Raw genomic sequence first — 21654 nt, 5'->3', positions numbered from 1 at the left:
AGTTTTCTTCAGTTTTTTCCTTTTTTTCTGTTTCCTTTTTTATTCTTCCTGATCCTTGTGGACTACATTTGCTCAGGAATCTTCTAATGGAAAACAGTAGATCTCACCCAAGAAAGTCTGGTAAATAAGGATGTTTTGATTAACATTTTCTCAATTTCCAATAATTTATTTACTCATTGTTCCACAAAGTCTTTACATCTATCTCCTACATGTCATCTTAATCTTAAGCAGTTAATGCAACCAGCTATATTTTCCCCCTATTTAATGTTTGTAGTAGCCCCACTGAAATTGTTTCATCTATTGTATTGCATTCATATCTATTTAATTTAGTGCTTATTTTTCATCATGTTTGCAATGAATATTTCCAATTTTTCACCACTTGTCAGTTGTTTTTCTTTCTGGTGCGGTTTTGGTCTTTGCTCACTATCCATATGCTCTCTAGAGCAAACTAATGTAGACTTATTTGAAAACCTGTTTTCCAAAGATAGGTTTGGAGCCTAACGCTTTCTTCTGGCAGGGGTTGGAGGTCATGTCCATTAACATTTCAATTATTCTAATGGCTCTGACACATGATGCTTTCATATTTAAATCATTCTAGCAGTCAGAATGAGAATATGAAATATCAAGGCTTTCATTGTGAAGAAAGGATAACAATTGTTTGCAAGTGATTGGTTAGAAATCCAACTATTGTTCCTCTGGCACAGTTCATAAGTGCTGTCCTTTTCCAAAACAATTTGTTCACTTTGACAAAACATTTAGGGGTTTAAGTTTTGTTTTTGCAAAAGTAATGTACTGCTGTCCACATACCCATAATATCAATAAATTATCACATTTCAGCACAAATATGAATGCTGCCTCATAATCCTCTCACACACTTGCACCGGCAACATGGTTTTCACTGGCTATTCCTATGTCCCTCACAAGGAACAATATTTTTCTCCACAACAGGTCTTTTGACCTGAATAATATCAAGTCGCCAAGATACTGGCTGTATTTGAATGTCATGCTAAACCAGAGTTTAGTGCACTGTGAAAGGGCTTAGCCTCCTCCTAAGTTGACATGCTCCTCTCGCCTTCCCTTCTCCTTCCTACAAGGCTGAGATTTGTTTGAAAGCTCCTGCTTTTGGTTTTTGTTAAGTGCAGCCTCCCATGTCTTCCATACAAGGAACTGTAATTGAAACTGGCTTATTTTTTAGCTCCAAGTGACACAAGAAACTGTGATATCCTAAAGAAAAAGGAGAAGCTTCAGAATTCCTCCTTTTGAACTTATGGGATGATAGGAGAAGTGTGCAAACACTGGATGAGTCTAGGACTATTCTCCACATACTAAAACACAGTTCAGCCTGACATCCAAATGTGGTTCAGTTATGATGTAGTCAACAAGTTAGAAAAGGCTCCATCTCAAAACTCAATAAACTCTTCTCCCAATGTCTTAAAGATTAAAACAAGTATGCTTTCAAAAGGATAAAGCTACTGAATTTTTTAGATCTCTCTGAAAAGCAAACAGAACTGAATTAAAGCTAGAAAGGACTTGTAATTTATACTTGAAGGAATTCAATCTAATAAACCATCTTGTTTTGCGTACTAGACTAATTCTGACTTCAGGCTGTTCACAGCTTATGCCTATACCAAGTGTTATTTGACATGATTGGGAGTCTATGCTCATAACAGACTCCAAAATTAAATAGCTTTCAGAATGGAATACCTTCCACCTGAAAAAATGAACCCTTTTTGAATCAATGTTGAATCAATGTGTTAGGTCCAAACAGCTAGCCTATATAACATTGGATAATATGCCTTTGTACTGGGAGTGTTGTGGGATGAAGTGAAGCACAAATACTGAAAATAATGAGATATTTTGTTCAAATTCCTTTATTTATATGCTGCACTGCTACATCTCTCATCCCCTAACTGCTGCCTCGTAGAGAAGGCCCAGAAAAATAAATAGAAGATGTGTTCATGCACATGTACCTGCATGTGTGTTTTGTGCATTAAGAGTGTGTGGTTGTTAAATCTGGGTAAACATTGAAAAAATATGTGATGAAATATTTTCTAATTTTTAAAGCAAGCAAAGTTTTTAAATATACTGCTATTAATTGCTGATTATGCCCTCAAAATGTTTTCTAGTGACCATTTAAGACAATCTATAAGGCAATCTATCCCATTTACTCTAGAGGTGTAAAATTCAAATCCTGTCAACCTTCATATTCCTATTGACACGCAAAACAAACAGCTGTTTCAAAATATGCATACCATTTTTTAAAGAAAAAAGAAGAAGCTAACATGCATAACAAAAAGCTTTTTTCAGCCTCAGTAAATATTCACTTTCGTTAGGTTCATGAAGATAAAAATGGAATTCCAGAATCAGAAGCTATTGATCTTTCAGAAATACTCTGAGAGAGAAACCTGAGGGTTGTACTTTTAGTTTTAAAAATGACCTGAGTTTCTTGTGGCTAACTTTTTCTAGTTCCTATGGAATTGTATAATGATGATACACTGCTGAGTACTTCAGTATCATCAAGCTAACTCAAGTGTCTAGATGTACTAATGGTCCTTAATAATGTGATCAGTGGAGGCCAGGGAACAGACTTTTCCAAAGTAATTTCAACCCTCTGTAGAAAAAAGTGCTTATGGTGTATGCTGCTAGATCACAGTTGCCTCCAGTTAACAGGTTTCATTTCTTCTGTTTCTGGGTAATGTTGATGGCATGAAGGGAAGCCTGTTCCTAAGCCAAGATGGTATTAAGGCCTTTTATTTCAACTCTATTTTTACTATATTTTAACTGGCAAAACTGAAATATGCCTAACTACCTTCAGTGCAGCTGCTTCTTGCTCCATCTCCAATACTGGAAATCCTTTTAATTACTAATTTTTAATTTTCAGGTATTTTCCTAACAGTATCACTTCATGTGCAAAGCTAAAGAAAACTGTTTCTCTCTTTATCACCCTAAGTTTAGAGGTGGCAAATGAGCACCAACAAAACCTTACAGTGCTGTCCCATCCCCCAATGGTAACATCCCTGTGCTAAGTCTCTAGACAGAATGGGATTAGGTCTGTGGAGCTGTTTGCAGAACACCTTAAGCTCACCTTCAGACCCAGTTCTCTCCCCATCTATTGTGATTTTTAAAATAGATGTGGCTCAGCTGTCGTCAACTGCAGCTTAATTTCTAGACTTACAGTCTGCCAAGCTGGTGCCAAACACATTGCTCTACTTTCCTTTAGGCCACACCAGTGAGGCTGAAGGGGGCGGGGTCCTGTCTAGGCAGCCCAGGACCTCCTTACACACTGCCCAGGCTTGTGCCCCAGGGATGTCACCTCAGTGCTGCTAACCCAGACGCACTTCATTGCCTCTTGAGACAGACTGATGCCAACAACAAAGGCCCTTACAGTTCCATAGGCTAGGGGAACCACTTCCATTGGATGGGCCGGATCAAAATGCAGCCCTCCACATTTGACAGGTGGGTGGGGCTGTCCAACTATCAATCAACTTTTATAAGGCAGCTATGGTTGTACTCTAAAGAAGCAGGGTGGCATTCAATGCCAAATGTAAACTGCAGCTAGGGCTGCAACAAAACAACTGAGAACCACCCTAAGGCTTCTGATTGTTCCTTTGCCACCATGACTTTAGCTGTTCCATTCCTGATGCATTGTAAGCAGATGAGTAGCAGGCAACTGTGGCTATTGAACGTGGCCTGGTGGGTCTAATTTGGGCATTCAGCTGAGGTTCCTCACTGCCAACTGTAGGTCCTGGAAGCTCTCTCAAATCGTAGAAATAGAAACTCACCAGGAAATGATAAAAAGCATAGTAAATATTCTACTTTCTCCCAAAAAATTATCTTTCATTCTCTCCACCTGCCCACCCAAATGGGAGAGGAAACATTTCGTTCCTCTGTGACACTGAAGTTGATGGAAATTTTACTTTTCTAAGTGTCTGAAATCCTGCTTATTCCTATAATTTACCAAAGTCTGCCTGCTTACAAAATACCGGTTTGGCAGAATTCAAAGACTATTCAGTGCAAAAATCCAGATTGTTGGTTCCATAGTTTGCACTTGATTTTTGATAATCGTCATGTCATGTCCTCATCATGTCCTCTTCCAGCCTTCCCCTAAGCCTCTATTTCAGATGCAGCAATAAAAAAAAAGGGTTGTATCTTATAATGTTGTCCCACTAATACAATAACTTCTGCCTGCAGAATGGGACTTCCTCTCCTGTCCCAAAATGTCTTCCCTTCCCTCCACAGTTTGTTCTGAGGGTTCTGCCAACATTCTACAGCAGATGGGAGAGACACAAGAAGCGAAGTCCCATTGTGCAGGCTAACATCCTTGCACTAATGGGATGTCTTAGCTGAATATAACACAGTACTTTGTTGTTTTACCACCACTGATGTGGTTTCAATGCATCTCTGCTCCAGATATGTTCAGAAGGCCATTTAACACATCACCTAAGAGCACACATAGGAATTTACATCAAGTGGAAATTAAACAAAAAGCCACAGCCAATCACATATTTCTGACAAGTGTAGCTATATATCTTCACTCACAAATGTTGTTGTTGTTATTGTTTTGGCTCCACACTATACAGTTTTCAGGCATACACATAAAAAATGGTGTATCTGAGTCCCAAGGACTCCTTCCACTATGAAAGAAGTGCATGATCAGTCTATGGAGTGGGGTGGGGTCCATGGGGTGGAGCATCTCCAGCCTGAGGCTTAACTGGGTCCAAGCCATGACCAAACCATGCCCATAAACTCTGCATCTGGCATCACATAAGACATCAGGTGTGGGGCAGATAAAGACATGGCTGCACTGCCAATCAGATGATCATCAGGGGTTACAAAGCCCTGGGTGTAGAGCTCTGCCATCCATGATAATCTGATGATTATCTGCACAAGCAAAAATAAGTCACTGTATGTCATTGTGATAAACTTGGTCCATGGGGTCTATATGGATTCAGCCCACTGGCCAGATCTAGTTCCCCACCTCTGTGGCAGACCAACAGATGGATTGCAGCCATACTGATCTCTTTCAGAAGGCTGTGAGAGTGATTACTGCTTCCATTCAGCTATTCACTTCAAAGTTATAAATGCTAAGATGTACAAGCAGCACTTTACAAGACATAACACAAGTACTGGCCCATATAAAACTAATGCACTGATGTCACATAATCCATAAAGTCATCCCTGAATGGCACAGTAGTGCATCTGACTTCATCAAACCAGATGATTTCACCAATAACTGCTGCTTATCATTTGTGATTATCGCTATTAAGACTTCTGAAAAGACAGATAATCCTATTTTAATTATCTGAAGCCTTTCCACAAATTGTGTGAGTTACAGCACATGGATAGAAGAAGCCAGACCAAATGGCTTAACTGGAAAGAAATATGCAGTTTTCTGGAGTTTTGAGGTAAAGAAGTCTGCTTCTAATATATACAGTGTGTGCATGCATGCACGTGTGAGAAAAATGAATCCTGTCTCCAGCAGCATTGGGGAGAAATGGGCCTCCCTCTCCCACCAAGGCTACTGGATGACATCGTGATCAAGAAGAGAGACTGGCTACTGTTTACCCAATATTTTTGACTTCATGGAATATTTGACTTTCATCAAATATAGGTGGTATGTTGACCAGCCAGCAGATCAGCACCCCAAACGAACACACATTTTTATGTCAACCGTGCCTAGTAAGTAGAAGTAGGTTTTTATTCTTCAAAAATCATATATACCCTTCTGTCACTTTGTATGGTTTGCACCCATGGCACTAGTTTCATTGCAGTCAAATCAACAGAAAACCGGTTTTTAGAACTGTTTCAAAGTCACTTTTCAGTGCTACTATGGAAACTACTTGTAAATGAAGGCAAGATTCACATTTCACTGCTAATACAGGAAGTACATTTAAATCAAAGAGTTTTATTGTTTATGCTAAAAGCCTTTTCCCCACCCACCTCTAAACTGACGTGTAGCCCTTGTTAAGAACCTTCAAGAGCAGCATGTAAACAGCAGTACAGGCCCCTATAACAGCTCACTACTTATTCAATAATAAGGTTGCTAACCCAATTTGAGTTCATGGAGAGTGATTTTGACGTGTGTGTGTGTGTGTGCGCGCGCGTACGATTCAAAACACAACACAAAGGTTGGGCACTGTGTTCCTGGTAACCAGCACACAGCAACTGCATATGAACTGTTTTCTAATGTTTCACTTTCTTCCTATTACAAATAGGAGCCTTACAGATGATCATCTTACCACACATAATCTTCACCTTGTGGGTAGCAAAATTCTCCTTACCCCTCTCTAGTGTAACACAGATGGTCCAGATACCCTGATAAGAGAAGTCACTCTCAGATTGGTCACCTCTGTGGGATGGACACAGAAGCACCTATCCTCATATACACAGAGTACAGCTTTGCTCATGTGGACAAGGATATGTGCCCTTACCTAGAGCATTCCTGCCAATTCACTGTCTTATTTTACTGGTGGTTGCCAACATACTACCAATAAGCTAAAACTAAAGTGTGTGAATTTGGAAAGAGACTTCAGATATGCAGTAGTATTACTTAATGTTCAGATTTCTGTAATGACTAAAAGGCTGACAGAACATAACTAACTTCCAAATGTTTGGTGTATTTGTTCTAAGGCACACGGAGCTCATCAGGCCTAGCCAGCGCCTCCTGTGAAGTTTGTGTGCAACCTAAAATATGCTTGAGAATCCTCTGCAATGCACAAGAGCGCCTTGGCAGGCATGTTGAAGTGAAGTGTTCTCTGAAGATGAAAAGTTTCAAAATTGCTGACTGATGCAAGAGGTACTTGTTTGAAAAGATGTGCTCCATTATTGAAGCACTGTCACTTGAAAGTACCTCATTATTTCTGTTGGGCTACTGTGGGGTTAAGAGTACTCTTAGACAGCAACCATAAACAGCTATATTATAACCAGATGCTTAAGTTCTACTTCCAGAAATAAAGCCAAATGCTAGAGATTACTGAGAAGCACACGGACGTATGAGAGTAAGAAGAAAAGCTAGTACTGATAATGAAATTAGATGCTGACAAGTGCATAATCATTTGTAACCAATGTATTCCTGAAATCTGAGAAAAACATAACACTTTAGGTTTAAGTTATCTTGTGTTTATTTTACATTTCTACAGAACAGACTTAATTTAGCCTGAAGTCTCTGAACAATGCATGCTTTTCAAATTTATTTTAAATGTTGCAAAAGAAAAAGTTTATTGTTGTGATGGCATTTAATTTTGGGCTCTTTTTTGCAAACATATACCTTTATTTTGTGATCACTGCTACATTTAGCACAACAGTGGATTGCATATATAAGGGTACATATCTATAGCCAAGTTCAACGTTCAAACAATACTTGAGCGATGGAAAGTGCAAGCTTCTTCATCTACATTTTCTATTGAAAGACCTGTATGTCTGCTTGAAAAGAACTCATTCAAAATCTCACATTTATTGCTTTAGGAAATATACAGAATTCATATAGCCCTTTCTTTTACTTTTAATATAACTGAAATGCATTTATTACAGTAACATTCCTTCCCTGTATTCCTTATCACTGTATGCTATTTTTCTTCTGCCAGGACTCAAACGATATTGTGAAAAGCTTAAGAGTTAGAACCATATCAGGATCGAACCTTTAAAAGACTATCCATTTTTGTTTATTTTCAACAAAATGGAAATTACTCAGTTCCATGGTAAGGAAGCAAAAATAAAAAAATGCCATTTCTAAGTACACCTCCAGCTGCAGGATCCAAACAAAACAAGGGACAGCTCTCCTACTGGCCACTGTTTGGAGATTAGGCTGGATGCCTTCTGCAACCAGAGCATCATTTACATGCACTCTCCAAATCGACCAAATCCTAAGGGTGCATTATTTATGTTGCTTTGTTGTCAATTTAAGTGTGTGTATTATGAGTATCTTCATTATGTAAAATTTGAGGCAAGGCAATTAGAAAAGGCCACCACGGGATGTGGGTGGGTGTGGCACACACACCTGTCCTTCAACAGACTGCCTCCAACTCACTGAGCCTCTTCCTCTCTCTTTTCTCTGTCCTTGTATTTTCACCTGCTACTTGCAGCAGCTGCTACTATTTCAGGCCTGCCTACCAGTTTTCCTCCTGATGCTATAGACTGTGCATGACCATAGTATCATAATGAAGCACACTGGCTGGAACTGGTATGACTGCAGCCACCACAAGCAACAAAAGCACAGTGATGTCCCTCAGATCAGGCAACAGGCTGACCAAGCCCATAATCAGACGAACACTGAACTAGCATAACTCATCTTTAGCAATGCATCAATACAAATGAGGGCTTTGGGTGGGTTCTCTTATTTCATCCTGAAATGACTCAAATTCTTTGCTGGATATCCACAGGACATCTGAAAACTAAACAGATTCTGAATGATGAGTGTACTGGGTCTCTAGGCCAGGAAACAGGTATGACAAAAGTTGGGTTTTGCAGTGGCTGCCACAATATGGCCTGCAGCATTCTTTGCTGCCTCCAACTGAGGCTCTGAATGTTGCACAGGACCAAGATGCTAGAAAGCATGAGATGCATAATGCTCCTGGGTCCTATCTCGAGATCCTGCAGAGATGTGTGACAGAACTGATGGCTTCTAAACCTACTTCAATGTCGTCTGGAAATCTGGGAGTCGTGCAAGAAGAACTGCATGGGGACCCACAACAGGGACTGTGACAGTACATTTCAGATTGGGCTGGATGCCAGAGAATCTGAGAGCTAATCTGATAGGACGGAAAAGAGCAGGAGACTCTAGACATCAGTTGACTGTCCCCATCCTGAATTACAGAACAAACCTCTTTGCTAGAAGAAACTAGTACTAAGAGAATGCAGAAGCTTGTATGGAAAGAAAAACAAGGTCCACCACTTTACATAATATGTTTGCAGCTATATGAAAGAGAATAAAATGTGAGGAATTATCAGCAGCATGAAGAAATGTAGCACGAGTTCTGGTAATTACTACTTGAACTGCTATGTTAAGTCATAAAATTTATAAAAAACCATAATGGATTTTTAATTTTTCTACTGGGTTGTCAAAAAAAACTCAGAAAGAGAGCACAGAAAAGACTGAAAATGTAAAAGCCAATTCAAGCGTTCACTCTTCTGTGTACCATTAACAGGATAGTTATAAAGTGTCATCATAGCCAATTATACAGTCTTAGTAAAATGGAGTTCAAAGCAGTGGGTGGTAACCAATGCTGTACTCATGCAAGGATGCTTCTCTAGGATGGGGAGTGGGGAGCAGTGTGAATGGGAAATTGAGAATTAATTGAGGGGGAGGCAGTTTGGGCTTCACTGGATACAACCCAATTGTTCTTGAATAAACGTGCACTAAACAAAAAGGTTTTTTAAACTCTAGTTTTACCTAAATAGAGCTTTCCATGAACATGTTGTATAAGACCTTTTAGAATGGCATATTTTATGAAGCACTTTAGGTCTTTATGGTTATTGTACCTATCTAATATACTTAAGTAGCATTTGTCAAAATAATGAGCACAATTAAAACAATGGTGGAAGCAGCTCTAATTTTACCTGTACATACAGATAGATTAAAAAACCCTTTGGAATTTAAGACTTATGAATTCATCATCTCCTAAACTAAAACAGAACCATATGGAAGCTGTCAGTCAGAACCCTTAATTTGACAGAGCAAATTTAAAAAGCATCCTGTTAATTTTTCATATAAATATTATTTTGCTAGTGACTCGAGAATATTGCCCGAACAATTTACATTTTATTACATGAGTGTAAGACCACATGCAGATTCTTTAAGGCATTGTTATGGATGGATATGTAATAAAGAAGGTCTTAAACCAGTTCTAGAATTCTCTTCTTCAGGCTTTTACTTCAAACTCTCTGCACGATTACCAGTCATCTGTTTATGGCTTCATTGTTCGTATGAACTATGCACTTTATCTCTTTGTATACAATTTATTATCACGTACCCAGGTGTCAGCTTGAATGGGTCTGATGTTGCTTAGTAACACCTCTTCATAGTTTCCATAATCACAGAACTTAACAACTGCAGTTGTCCCAGAGGAATGAAGAGCTTCAATTTCTGCTCGATAAAACTGGAAAAGACATTTAAAACAGAAGTTCACATATTTTAGTTGCAAAAGCAACAATATATTCACAAACCATGTAATAAAAACCAATCTGTAATAGGATTAGGAAAAATGTATGAGAAACAGCTAATAGTAACTTTATCCATTTTCTTTTAAAACATTCCTAGTGAAAGATTTAAATCTGCAATTTAATCAACAAATACTTTAGCTGATTAAATGACGGGACAATTTAATCAGTGAGGTGTGAGTTGGCAAACTGCATTACATACTAGAGAATAATAATTAAAAATTAAAAGATGACAAATCACCCTAAAAATGAATGGTTGATTATATCAGTTGTAAATATTCTTCCATATCCTTGATTCTTAAAAAGGCATCTGCAGTTCAATTTTAAAGGTTTTACTAAATATGCAGATATAATCTATTGTTTAAAAATTAAAATATCCTTAAATTGCTCAAGTGCCTTACATTTTATACACTTTGTACAGAGGGAAAAACAAGGCTGCACATCTGTGTCTTTATGATCACTTATTCAGAGAAAACTCACTCTTAAAGAGTCCCACTTTCTGTGTCACACCTATTACCCAGGATTATTTCAAGCCTACTGCTTTTAAGGAAATATCCTATGAACACCCATTACTACAGATATGACAAAAAAATTATTAGTTCCACACAACCCAACGGAGTGCCACGAAGGACAGGAAGCCAGGATAGAAAAACTTTACAAACCCAGGCAGCAAACTATTTACTTTTCTTATTTATTATCGTTTATTAAATTTGTATACAGCCCTATACCCATACATCTCAGGGTTCACAACACAAAACCACAATATAAAAAACACAAAATACACAATAAACAGGGATATTTTATCAACGTCCCTTTCCCCAAAACAATAGCCAGAGTTTGATAGTACAAAGACGCCTCTTGCACTTAAAACAGAAGCAATAGAATTTGACTTGAGTAGGGCATACCTTGTTATCTTCCCAGTAAAGGGCGAAACATTCATCCCCTGGTTGCCAGCTTTTCCCATATTCTCTTGAAGTAGATGGTTCCACCATTTTTTCTGGTTTGATGGGTCCAGATCTCTTTTTGGGCCCAGTATCATAGTACATTTTTACATCAAATGCTGGGGCCATGTTGGGCGCAGGCAGTTTAATAGGTCCAACTCTCCTTCCTTTCTGAAAATGCTCCACATCGCCATTTGGTACAGAACTAAAACGATCAGTTCTAACAGGGTTTTGATAATCTATGTTCATACCAAAGTGCTGCTCATTTTTTAAGCCAGTTAAAGTTTCATTTGTTAGCATTAGTGTTTTCCTATCATAGAAATTGTCAGGATGGTGTATCTGGTTTTCCCTACTTCCCTGTTTCTGATTATTGTTGTCAGATGCATCTTGAGCAGCAGAATTCTCTTTCATTTCCATGGGTGATGCAACTTTTCCTTGTCTGCTTTGCACTGGGATGTCCCGCTTAAAATGAAAGTCACCAGGGTGAACAGCTGTGGGATAGGCAGTATCTTTTCGAGCATAAAGTCTATCACACCTATTTCTCTCTTCAATCCATTGTTCAGGGCCCAAAGAATTTTGTCTTTCGTAAGCTCTGGTTCTCATTGATACACTCCCCTCCATGGCGTGCCTCAAATTTTGACTGTCTCGCTGAAAACGAGGTGGCTTCTCGTTCCTTGGCTGCCTGGTGTCATTTCGAGGAACATGCCTTTGCTGACTATATACTTTTATGCCATTTTGCTCAGTATTCATTACTCTGTGCTGCCCCTGATGCTGCAGTGACATCTGTAACTTTGGTTCTACAAAAGAAAAACAACAGTTATTAGTGACACAGCTAATCAGTATCAAACAATTTTAATTCCTAAAGACAGTTTAGATATTTGACAACCGATATGTAATTGATCATCTGGTGTATAAATAATACATGGAGTCTAAGGTCACATTGTCACTCTCAACCTATATTTATTTTAGTTATATCCTGCCTCTCAGCAAAGATTCTAGGATGCCAAAATTACACATAAAAGTCAAGAATTCACATGAAATTAAAAAGGGAGTTAAAAATAATAAAATCACAACATAATAAAACTTCATAGAACATTCTCATAGAACTATTCTATAAGGTGCAATCAAGAAGCATGTCAATAATCTATGTTAGCAAGACACATGGGAAAGTGTTCATATGGCATTAACCTGAATGACGTTTTCACAAGCTACAGGAGTTAAACACTGGGGGATGAGCCACCTAAAGATAAGCACTTTGAAGCTCTTGATTTCGAAGCTGTTAATAGAGCAAACTATGGCTACCGCTAATCAGCAACTGCTACCAGACCATGCTTTGAAGGGTTCGTGGTTTGGGATGTTTCTTATTTTGCAGGTAACCATAGTCCGCTCAACTCAAATGTCTGGCAAATCGAGTAAGGGAGAATGAAAACAATGCCTCAGAGGAAAGTATTTCATGGAATGACCACAACCTCTGAACCACGGAATGGCTGTAACTTCTTAACTCCATCAAGGAGAAAGGAAAGGGTCACAAGCCTAAAAGTAGTTTAAATCCAGGGGGCTGAGGGGTGAAGTGGCCAGGAAAGAGACTATAAACAATTCACAGGCTTCATCTTGTGCAGGTCTAGCTTAAATAGTAAGTGAAGCAAACCCCATCTGTTGAGCAGAGAGTATAAAAGCAGAAGTCATAAACTTTTGCTTCTTTGTTGTGTCAAACACTTGCTTTAAATGAAAAGAATTCATATATTGGTGCACCTGGTAAGATAAAAAGGTAAAGGGACCCCTGACCGTTAGGTCCAGTCGCAGACAACTCTGGGGTTGCAGCGCTCATCTCGCTGTACTGGCCGAGGGAGCCGGCATACAGCTTCTAGGTCATGACTAAGCCGCTTCTGGCGAACCAGAGCAGTGCATGGAAACGGCGTTTACTTTCTGCCGGAGCGGTACCTATTTATCTACTTGCACTTTGACGTGCTTTCGAACTGCTAGGTTGGCATGAGTAGGGACCGAGCAACGGGAGCTCACCCCGCCACGGGGATTCGAACTGCTGACCTTCTGATAAATCTGAAGGTGCATGCTTTGCTTTGAATAATATTAGATCCCCCCCCTTCTCAAATCAATTGTTTATATTGCTTAATTAATTCTGTCTGAAATTTTGCTGGAATTCTTGAGTGTACAAGGTATCTAATTTGGTTGATCTCCCTAGCAAATTTTACTAATTCAGGCTGAGCACAGACGAAAAACATTCATTAGAACTGTTGCAGTCAGAGTCCACCTTGAGACAGGTAAGTCAGTGGACTGGTGTAATTCGGCTACCCTGTCACTTCAGACTATTTGTATTTGACAGTAATTTTGGACTTTGAAAGCCACAATCCATTAAAAAAGCATTGATTTTATTAACCATCACAGCAGATGTTTCCAACCCAATGAATTTCTGTAGCTTTCTGCAAAGGGAAAGAGGTTAGTCTGGCATGATTATTTCAAGGTCACAGATTTATGGGAACCTAAGTGAATAAAATGATTGACTGACAACTTAAAAGGGAAATGCTTGTCATCTTAAAACTACCTAGTGTAAGACAAAAGCTTTCCTGTCTTGCAATTAAGGCAAAGACTGAACCATTTTCCAAGCTATTTTCCCCAATTTCATTTTACCATAATAGCTGAAGAGATGTCTAGCTGTGTGACAAAACAGCATGTCCTGCTCTTAAGTGTCAAATTAGGTTTGTTACTACTGTCCAGCGAAAGCATATACACCATTTGAGAGTTTGGGCTAATGGCTCACTGGAGAAGGAATAATACAAGAGGAAATGGTGGGGTGGGGTTGGAGTTCCTGTCAGTTTCCTTTATGCTACGAAAATGAACTGCTGATAAGCTTCTAGGAGTGTTGGACCTGAGGTGAGCCCCATAATTGTGCAGCAATCCCCAAGTTCTTAGCTTAAAGCAGAGATGGGGAAATCATAACCATCATCCTGGGTCACTAGTCATGCTGGCTGGGACAGAGGGGAGTTGGAGTCCCACATCATCTGGAGGGCCACAAGGTCCCACCATCCCTGGATTAAAGTTCTCTGCAAAATTTCCTGCAGAAGACAATTCTGTTTTTGCACCAGCTCAGTGTTGTTGCTGCTTATTAAATTTGTATACTGTCCTTCATTTATAGATCTCAGGGTGGTTCACATGTGTTGAAACCATTTGGAACTAAGCTTCCCATTTTTGGACGGGGGCGGGCGGGGGGAGTGTGTATCTGAAGGAGGAAAAAGCTGAGTTTTCCCATTAGGAAGATTTCCATCTAGCTATACAAGACATCGATAAGGATGTCAGGTATTGCCAAAGGACATTCAACAACAAATCACAGAAACTGGGAGTAACAAAACTCTTGCATAGCTCGGAGCTTCATAAATTGTGTTTTACACAACAACAAGCTTATTTCCAGGAAGGGTGCCTCAAGTAGCTGCCGAAACAACTATCTCTTTGTAAAATTTGAAAGTGGTTCCATAACAAGTAAAATCTCCTTTTACGTGTAGTCTAAATACTTCAAAATACTCCAAGTTAAACTACTTTTAAAAGGAAACCTTTCATTAAATAAAATGCTAAAGAATACTGAAAGCTTCTTCACATGCAAATAATGCAGTTCTTTTAAAAAATAATTTCTAGATGGTGCACAGGTTCTCCTCCCCCCTTAAAGTGTTTGAAACTGTAACTTCAGACACCTTTCCTTAATTTTTGCAACAATGGATTCAAAATGACTGGAAGAGATCAACAATATAGTGCATAAGATGCTCGGAATAAAACTTGTGCTGTTGTTTTTTAACTTAAAGGAAGAAATAGCTCTTAGCCCCTTGGTCTTCCAATTGCACACTACATACCAAACTTCCTCTGTTTATCCCACTATCTGGAACTATGCAACTATCACATATTAGAGTATAATTTGTAATGCAAAATATCACACCCGTTACACCAGTAACATCCCTCACAGTAGCTTCAGGTTAATGCCACGTTTACTGTTTCACTTCATACAAAATGGTTGGGGAGCCAACATATGAACCATATGAACTGACCTGGACCCTGCAATCCTCATCTGAGGCCCTTCGTCCTGTGACTCCTCCACAAGAGGTCCAGAGAGTGTCAACACGAGAACGGGCCTTTTCTGCAGTGGCTCCCACTTGTGGAATGCTCTCCGCAAGGAGGCTCACCTTCATTACATATCTTCAGGCACCAGGCAAAACTGTTTCTCTATAACTAGACTTTTGGCTGGTTAACATTCTTTAGTCTTTTAAACCGAGGGCGAAATACTTGTTTCTTACTATGGTATGTATTTTTGTGTTTTTATGTTGTAAACCGCCCTGTGATTTTCGGACGAAGGGTGGTATAGAAATTTAAGAAATAATAATATACAGACATTTCAGAACAACTTCAAGCTGCATATTCTTACACTGGAAAATCTCAATATTATCTGACAGCATTAAAGAAAAATCGAAAACACAAAGCAAAGGAACACAACAACATGAGCATTACAGCAACTCTCCCTACTTGTAATTCCCAGCAACCGGAATTCAGATGCATCCTGCCTCCGACAGTGCAGACAGAACATAGCCAATGTGGTTTGTAGCCATTGTTAACAAGGGAAAAATATACTACATCAATTTGTCTTACCCTTTTTTTAAAAAACAAAACCATTCTAGTTGGAGGCCATTACTACTTCTGTGGGAGGCTGGCTGGAGAGGGTATTAGGCTTTAGACCTCAACCAAAACCATCATAGAGAAACAGACATTCTGGCACCACAGAATTAAATGAGTCCAAGTGTTCTGGTATATCCTATGAGCTGAGTCCCTTTGGGCTGCCAGTAGAGTGTAAAGTACTCCAGAAGAATATCCCAGAGCCTCCTAGCCCTGAACTTTGAGCCTCTACAGTAAAGCTGGAGCAAGTCCAGTCTAAAATAAAGGAAGAGCTATTGGCTAAGCAAGTTTGGGTAGACTGTACAATGCAACCGTGGTGAAGTCTGAGCTATAACAAACACAGGCAAACCATACACAACCTGGCCAGAAAGAAGTCTCCAAGATGACCAATATGCGTTTTCTAATTAGATCTTGGTTAATATTCTGGGCATGAGTGGGAAAGACAAGGCAGCATACCAAAGGTCCCACCAGGACTGGTATTGGAGAAAAAAACATTCCAGTCTTTTCACTAGATGATCCAAGTATAAGCCAACCCATGGACAACCCATTTGCTGGGATTAAAATGTTATCTGTTCAACCAGTCACTTTTAAAGTTTCCCTCTTTGCTGCCTTGACGGATTACACCAGAGGTTCCCCCCTGGAAATCCACCGTCCTTAAGTGAACAAAGAGAAATATGCAGTGACAAATTTGCATCGTTTATGTATCTATATTTCTACCTCTGTCCTACACCACAGCACAGAAAAATGTTGTAAATAAGACACCTTGAAACTCGAAATTATAAATTTATTAAAATCAACCATAGTAACATTTGCATTACACACACAAAATGAAGATAACAAAGGATAATATTAAAATAAAAATTACAAATAACATTAAAAATAGTCCTAATGAGAAGGATGAACCTAGTGCACTGCCTTCAATTTATTAATGTTCAGCTCTATGAGGTGAACTAGGCCCCGGGATTAAAAACCCATGGGCCGTACCAGAGTGAAGCCGGCTGGCTCAGTCCGATCCGCCCCAGTGGTGGGGCTGGCGCCATTGCCCACCTGCCATTGGCCAAATAGGCAGGCAAGCTGCGATCTACTTCCCGAGCCTGGGTGAAGCTGAAAATGGCTCACCCATGTCTGGGAAAAACCCTGGCCTCCAGCATGACCGCTGGAGCCAGGGGAGGTGGTGTCGCTTCCACCGTCCCCTCAGCTTTATTCAACACCCACCAATTGCACCTGGATCTTTGCAGCCTCCCCAGGGGGCGGTATCACCCATTTTGGGAAACACAGGATTAGGTCTACTGTTCTGCCACTCTGAAGAACCGTGTGGCCTCTGGGTGACGTGCAAGTGAGGAGGCATGTGGGTCTGGCGTCGTTATCCTCAACATCTGTCCTCAGTGTCGCTGGCAGTGCCAACGTAGGCTGCAGACCTCACTTCAGACCCCGCTCCAGACCCAAACCTGGACATTTCATATAAAATGCAAAAATCCGCCTGGATGGGTATGCTGGCCCCCCAAAAGAGGACATGTCCAAGAAAACTCAGACTTAAGAGGGCAGCTATAAATATTCAAGGTGATGCCTGCTCCACAATACTAGGTCTATACAGTACAGTGGTACCTTGAGTTACAAACGCCTCAGGTTACAAACGCTTCAGGTTACAAACTCCGCTAACCTGGAAGAGTTACCTCAAGTTGAAAACTTTGCCCCAGGATGAGAACGGAAATCGTGTGCCGGCAGCAGCAAGAGGCCCCATTAGCGAAAGCATGCCTCTAGTTGAGAACAGTTTCAGGTTAAACCTCCGGAATGAATTAAGTTCATAACTAGAGGTTCCACTGTACAATGGAATGCCCAGAGGTCAGGGTGGGAAGAGGATCACTCTGCAGGGGCCCTAATCACCTGAATCAACATGGTATATAGATTCTACTTGCTCCAGCACTTTCTCCTACCCCATCGATTATTACCCTAGATCAATCTTAGCCAATGGGGTGCCCTGTTTCGAACTAAAACGTCCATGAACCCCAGCCAGTGTGGCAATGGTCCGTATCCTGCTGTCAGGGAGAAGGATGCCAAGAGTCAGATTTCACTTACAGGGTGATTCAGAGTGAGACCAAGGCACGGTCCAAAGTTTGGTCAACAGGAATTCCAGTTAACAGTCTAAGATCATATACACACAGGCTCACAGCAAAGAGAGCAAATAAGTCAAGGAGATAGAGTTCCAGCATCTTTCTATAAGGACTGAAGACTTATATGCAGGAGGTTTTCTAAGCCCCACCCTAGGCACAGCAGTTGGGACTTGTGAACTAGCCAAGGAGCTGGATCTACTCATATGGATGATGGATCTACTCATGGCGTCGTGCAAGAAGCTGCAAACTCCCACCCTGTCTACATACCTTCTACTGCAAGAGTACCCATTTTAGACTCCAGGAAGTCAAACAGTGTGCTTGGAGCCGATGGCCTGGCATTTCCTAGTTCTTCCTCATCTTCAGGTCGTATCCGGCCTCTGCCTTTCCCCTTCCCTAGAGATAAACCATATAACCTATTTAGTTATAGTCAAATGAACTTAGCTTGAAAAATAAAGCAATTCAAAGTATTTTAAAGTTAGGTATACAGAGAAACCTTAAAGGAATGTAGTAACTTATCAACTGGATTAGCTTCCACCAATCTTGTGTTCCCCGACGTTGTTGGGAGAACAACTGCATCACCCCTAGCCAGCATGGCAAATGCTCTCCAACAACATCTGGGACACAAGGTTGGGGAAGGCTGAAATAGATGGCTGAAGACATTTTCCATATTTTTGTTGACAATATCTTACACCTACCATGTTAAGGTGTATTAAAGTAGGATATATATTTCAGAGAAAATCTTTGCACCTGGATGCAAGGTAAGTTTTTCATGCTCTGGCAAATTCCAAATACTGTAAGCAATTAGGGTTCTAATTCTACAGGGAGCTCCCACAATTCAGCATGGGTCCATTAGAAACATTCACCCTCCAAAGCAGAGAGAGGAGCTAGGTTGGGAACCAAGCTAGTTATCAAGCTCCTGTTCCCCCTCTCATCATGTGAGATGATCACCTGACTAGGGCATGCATGGCCATTAAAATGAACCCTTTACCTTATGTCCACTCAAACTTATTTATCTGAGACTTTTTTTAAAAATTAGGTATACAGCAGTCTGTAACAACACTATTCTTATTTGACCAAAACAGCAAGCTTGCCTTGCCTCTTCAATACATGACAAAACTTTTAAAAGTCACTGAACCTGACTACTATAGAAGGTGTCCAGTGGGAATTAACTGCAAATATTACAGGAAGAATCCATGAGCTAAATGGGGTGGGTGGGTAGCCAGAATATAAAAGAAAGTGGAAGTAATAGCCAAAAACCTTCTGTAGTATCCACGTTTTGAGGTAGAATAAGACACAGAAGCTGGTAATTGAGCACATTCTACTTTTACCACACAGCAGTGATAGTAAGGAAAGTAAGGAAAGAATTGGTAAAATTAGATATGTTATTTACAAGATCCTGCCAAAGTTAAAAAGTGTGCTGATCACAGTGATGGAGTGTTCATCTCCACTGTGGATAAGAATTAACTCCTCCCTTTCTGACCCCTCTTTCCCAGTCAGTGCTACTGTAAATAAGCATATGTGAAAAATAAACCAAGTGGAAGAAATTCCAAGAGGTTCTGTTTAAACTGCTTTTTGGCATAATTCTACTAAAAACCAATCTGGACTCTTTGATCATCATGAGGCCCTTCTTCATGTGCCTCCTCCATGAGAGGTCCAAAGGGTGGCAAGACAAGAACAGGCCTTTTCTGCAGTGGCTCCATTTGTGGAATGTTCTCCCCAGGGAGGTCTGTTGGGCGACCTCAACATATGTCTTTAGGTGCTGGGTGAAAGTGTTCCTCTTCAACCAGGCCTTGGGCTGATTAATTTTCTATGGCCCTTTAAAAGTGTTTGCGGCAGGGTGGGGGTGCTGCTCTGTTTTTGTTCTATTTATTTTGTGCTTTTATCCTGTATTTTTACCTTGTGAACCTCCCTGAAATCTTAGGATGAAGCAGAGTATATAAATTTAATGAAGAAAAAGGAGAAGAAACTTTACCCTTAAGGTTCCTAGATACGTGCACCTCTGCACACCCTTTCCTAGTTTTCCTGCTCCTTTTCACCATTCCTCTGTATCACTCCCTTCTTCCGAACAACTTTTTCCTAGTTCCTTGTGCTAAGTCATTTCCTGGGCTCATGTGCCCCCTTTGGCCTTGCTGTCTGCCATGTTCCTCTGAAGGATCTCATCAGCTCAACCCATGGTAGCCAAAGAACATTCTAACTCTCAAGACCTTGGTGACATTAAGGCAGGTTAGACATTCGTTGAAAGAAGCTTTACAGCACCACAACTACAGAATCCCTTGGGGTGTTGTATTACAAATCCATTATGTACTGTGTTACAATAGCCTCAGGCTCTACACATCAACAGCAATGTTAACTGGGAAGTAATTATAGTTGGTGGCTTCACAGAAAACCACCAGAAACCTTTGGTTGTAGTTCAGAAGTAAATTGTTCCTATTCAAATGCTTTTCTGTAAGAAGCAGCCTTTAAAGTTGTACCTCTAGGAGGTGGCCCCTGTACAGTCATTTGTTTATTGCTGTTCAGAAGGAAGTTCAATGAAGCTTCAAGGTTGTTGCTGTTATCCATAAGCGCTTGCCTTGCTGCTTCCTTGCTGAAACCCATTTCTGTTATATGTTTGAGAGCCTTTTCATCAACCTGCAATAGAAGACATGAATACATGTAAACCATGGATACAATGTACCCCATAAAACTGTTTACTTTTAAAGTGAATATTTATATTAAATTAAAACACAAATTAGTATTTCATGAACACACAAGACAAGACACACAAGACCACAAGACAAGTCTGTTTTGCTAAATTAAGAGTAATTTCTTACAAAGTCATAATTTCATACAAACCACAGACAAAGGGAATATCGAAATATGCCCTTTATTTATTGCCTTTGATTAAACGTCTTTCCTGAATTATCTCCAAGGAGGGCAGGAGCAGGCAGGGGATGCCACCACCTAAAGGTGATCCCTATGCCGCCCACTAATTTGGAGCTCTTCCCATTCCACTGCAGTCCATGTGCCACATTTCAGGATATGCTCACCACTCAAGGGAGTCTTTTAAGGAGGTTCAGAAAACTGCAATGGATTGGAGTAGTCAGGAAAGCCTGGGATGAATACACTTCTATCCCCACATCATTCAATACAACCTGGTGTGTTCTGGGAATTGTAAACTGTTGCACTATGATGGAAACAGACCCGTCTTATATGCATCAATCACACTGCAAGTATCACAGCCCTCTCACTGTCAGGGCTGCACACAGATCCAGCAGCTACTACCTGCCTTGAATGAATTCAAAAGAAGGCACTTTTCAGCCTGGCTGAGTGACCCAGTATCCATCTGGGTTCTTGCATTTGAAAGTGCTTTTCAACCAATTTCAAGAGGGATACACAAGCACAGGTAATCTCAAACATTTAAATTCCTCTTGAATAGCTAACCTCCACGCCAAACTGCTTTTGAAAGCTCCTTCAGTTTCAGAAGCAGTTCACAGTATAGCACAGGGAACTGCTGTTCAATAAAGACACAAGGTACTAGCTTTGCACATGATACTAGCTTTGCATTTCTCTGGATCCTGGCCACAGCTTGCAAGAACAGTTCAACTTGCACACTGCTGCCACAATGACTTTTAAATAATTACTAGCAAGGTTGACGTCAAACTACAGATTTGGCAAAAGAACAACATTTTAAACCAGTTTTAGTGGGGGACAGGGGGCGGATGGGTGTGGGGGACTCCCTGGTCCTGAATGGGGCAACTGTGCCCCTGAAGGACCAGGTGTGCAGCCTGGGGGTCATTTTG

General features: G+C 40.3%; 1 protein-coding gene across 3 annotated transcripts in view; it reads right to left on the bottom strand.

The window, feature by feature from the left end:
• Positions 1-21654, bottom strand: part of TDRD3 (tudor domain containing 3) — a 63688-nt gene that overhangs the window by 12467 nt on the left and 29567 nt on the right. For all 3 annotated transcript variants that reach the window (XM_083610638.1, XM_083610639.1, XM_083610637.1), the window contains 4 exons: positions 20347-20503; positions 18143-18268; positions 11061-11893; positions 9969-10094 (listed from right to left, as the gene is read on the bottom strand). In XM_083610638.1, coding sequence (XP_083466764.1) covers positions 9969-10094; positions 11061-11893; positions 18143-18268; positions 20347-20503 — 1242 coding nt within the window. The remainder of the gene's footprint in view (positions 1-9968; positions 10095-11060; positions 11894-18142; positions 18269-20346; positions 20504-21654) is intronic.

The sequence above is a fragment of the Podarcis filfolensis genome (assembly GCF_964270895.1).
Source record: "Podarcis filfolensis genome assembly, chromosome: 4".
Lineage (NCBI taxonomy): Eukaryota > Metazoa > Chordata > Lepidosauria > Squamata > Lacertidae > Podarcis > Podarcis filfolensis.
The sequence above is the reverse complement of the archived record's forward strand: the minus strand, read 5'-3'. Positions and strand labels throughout refer to the sequence as shown.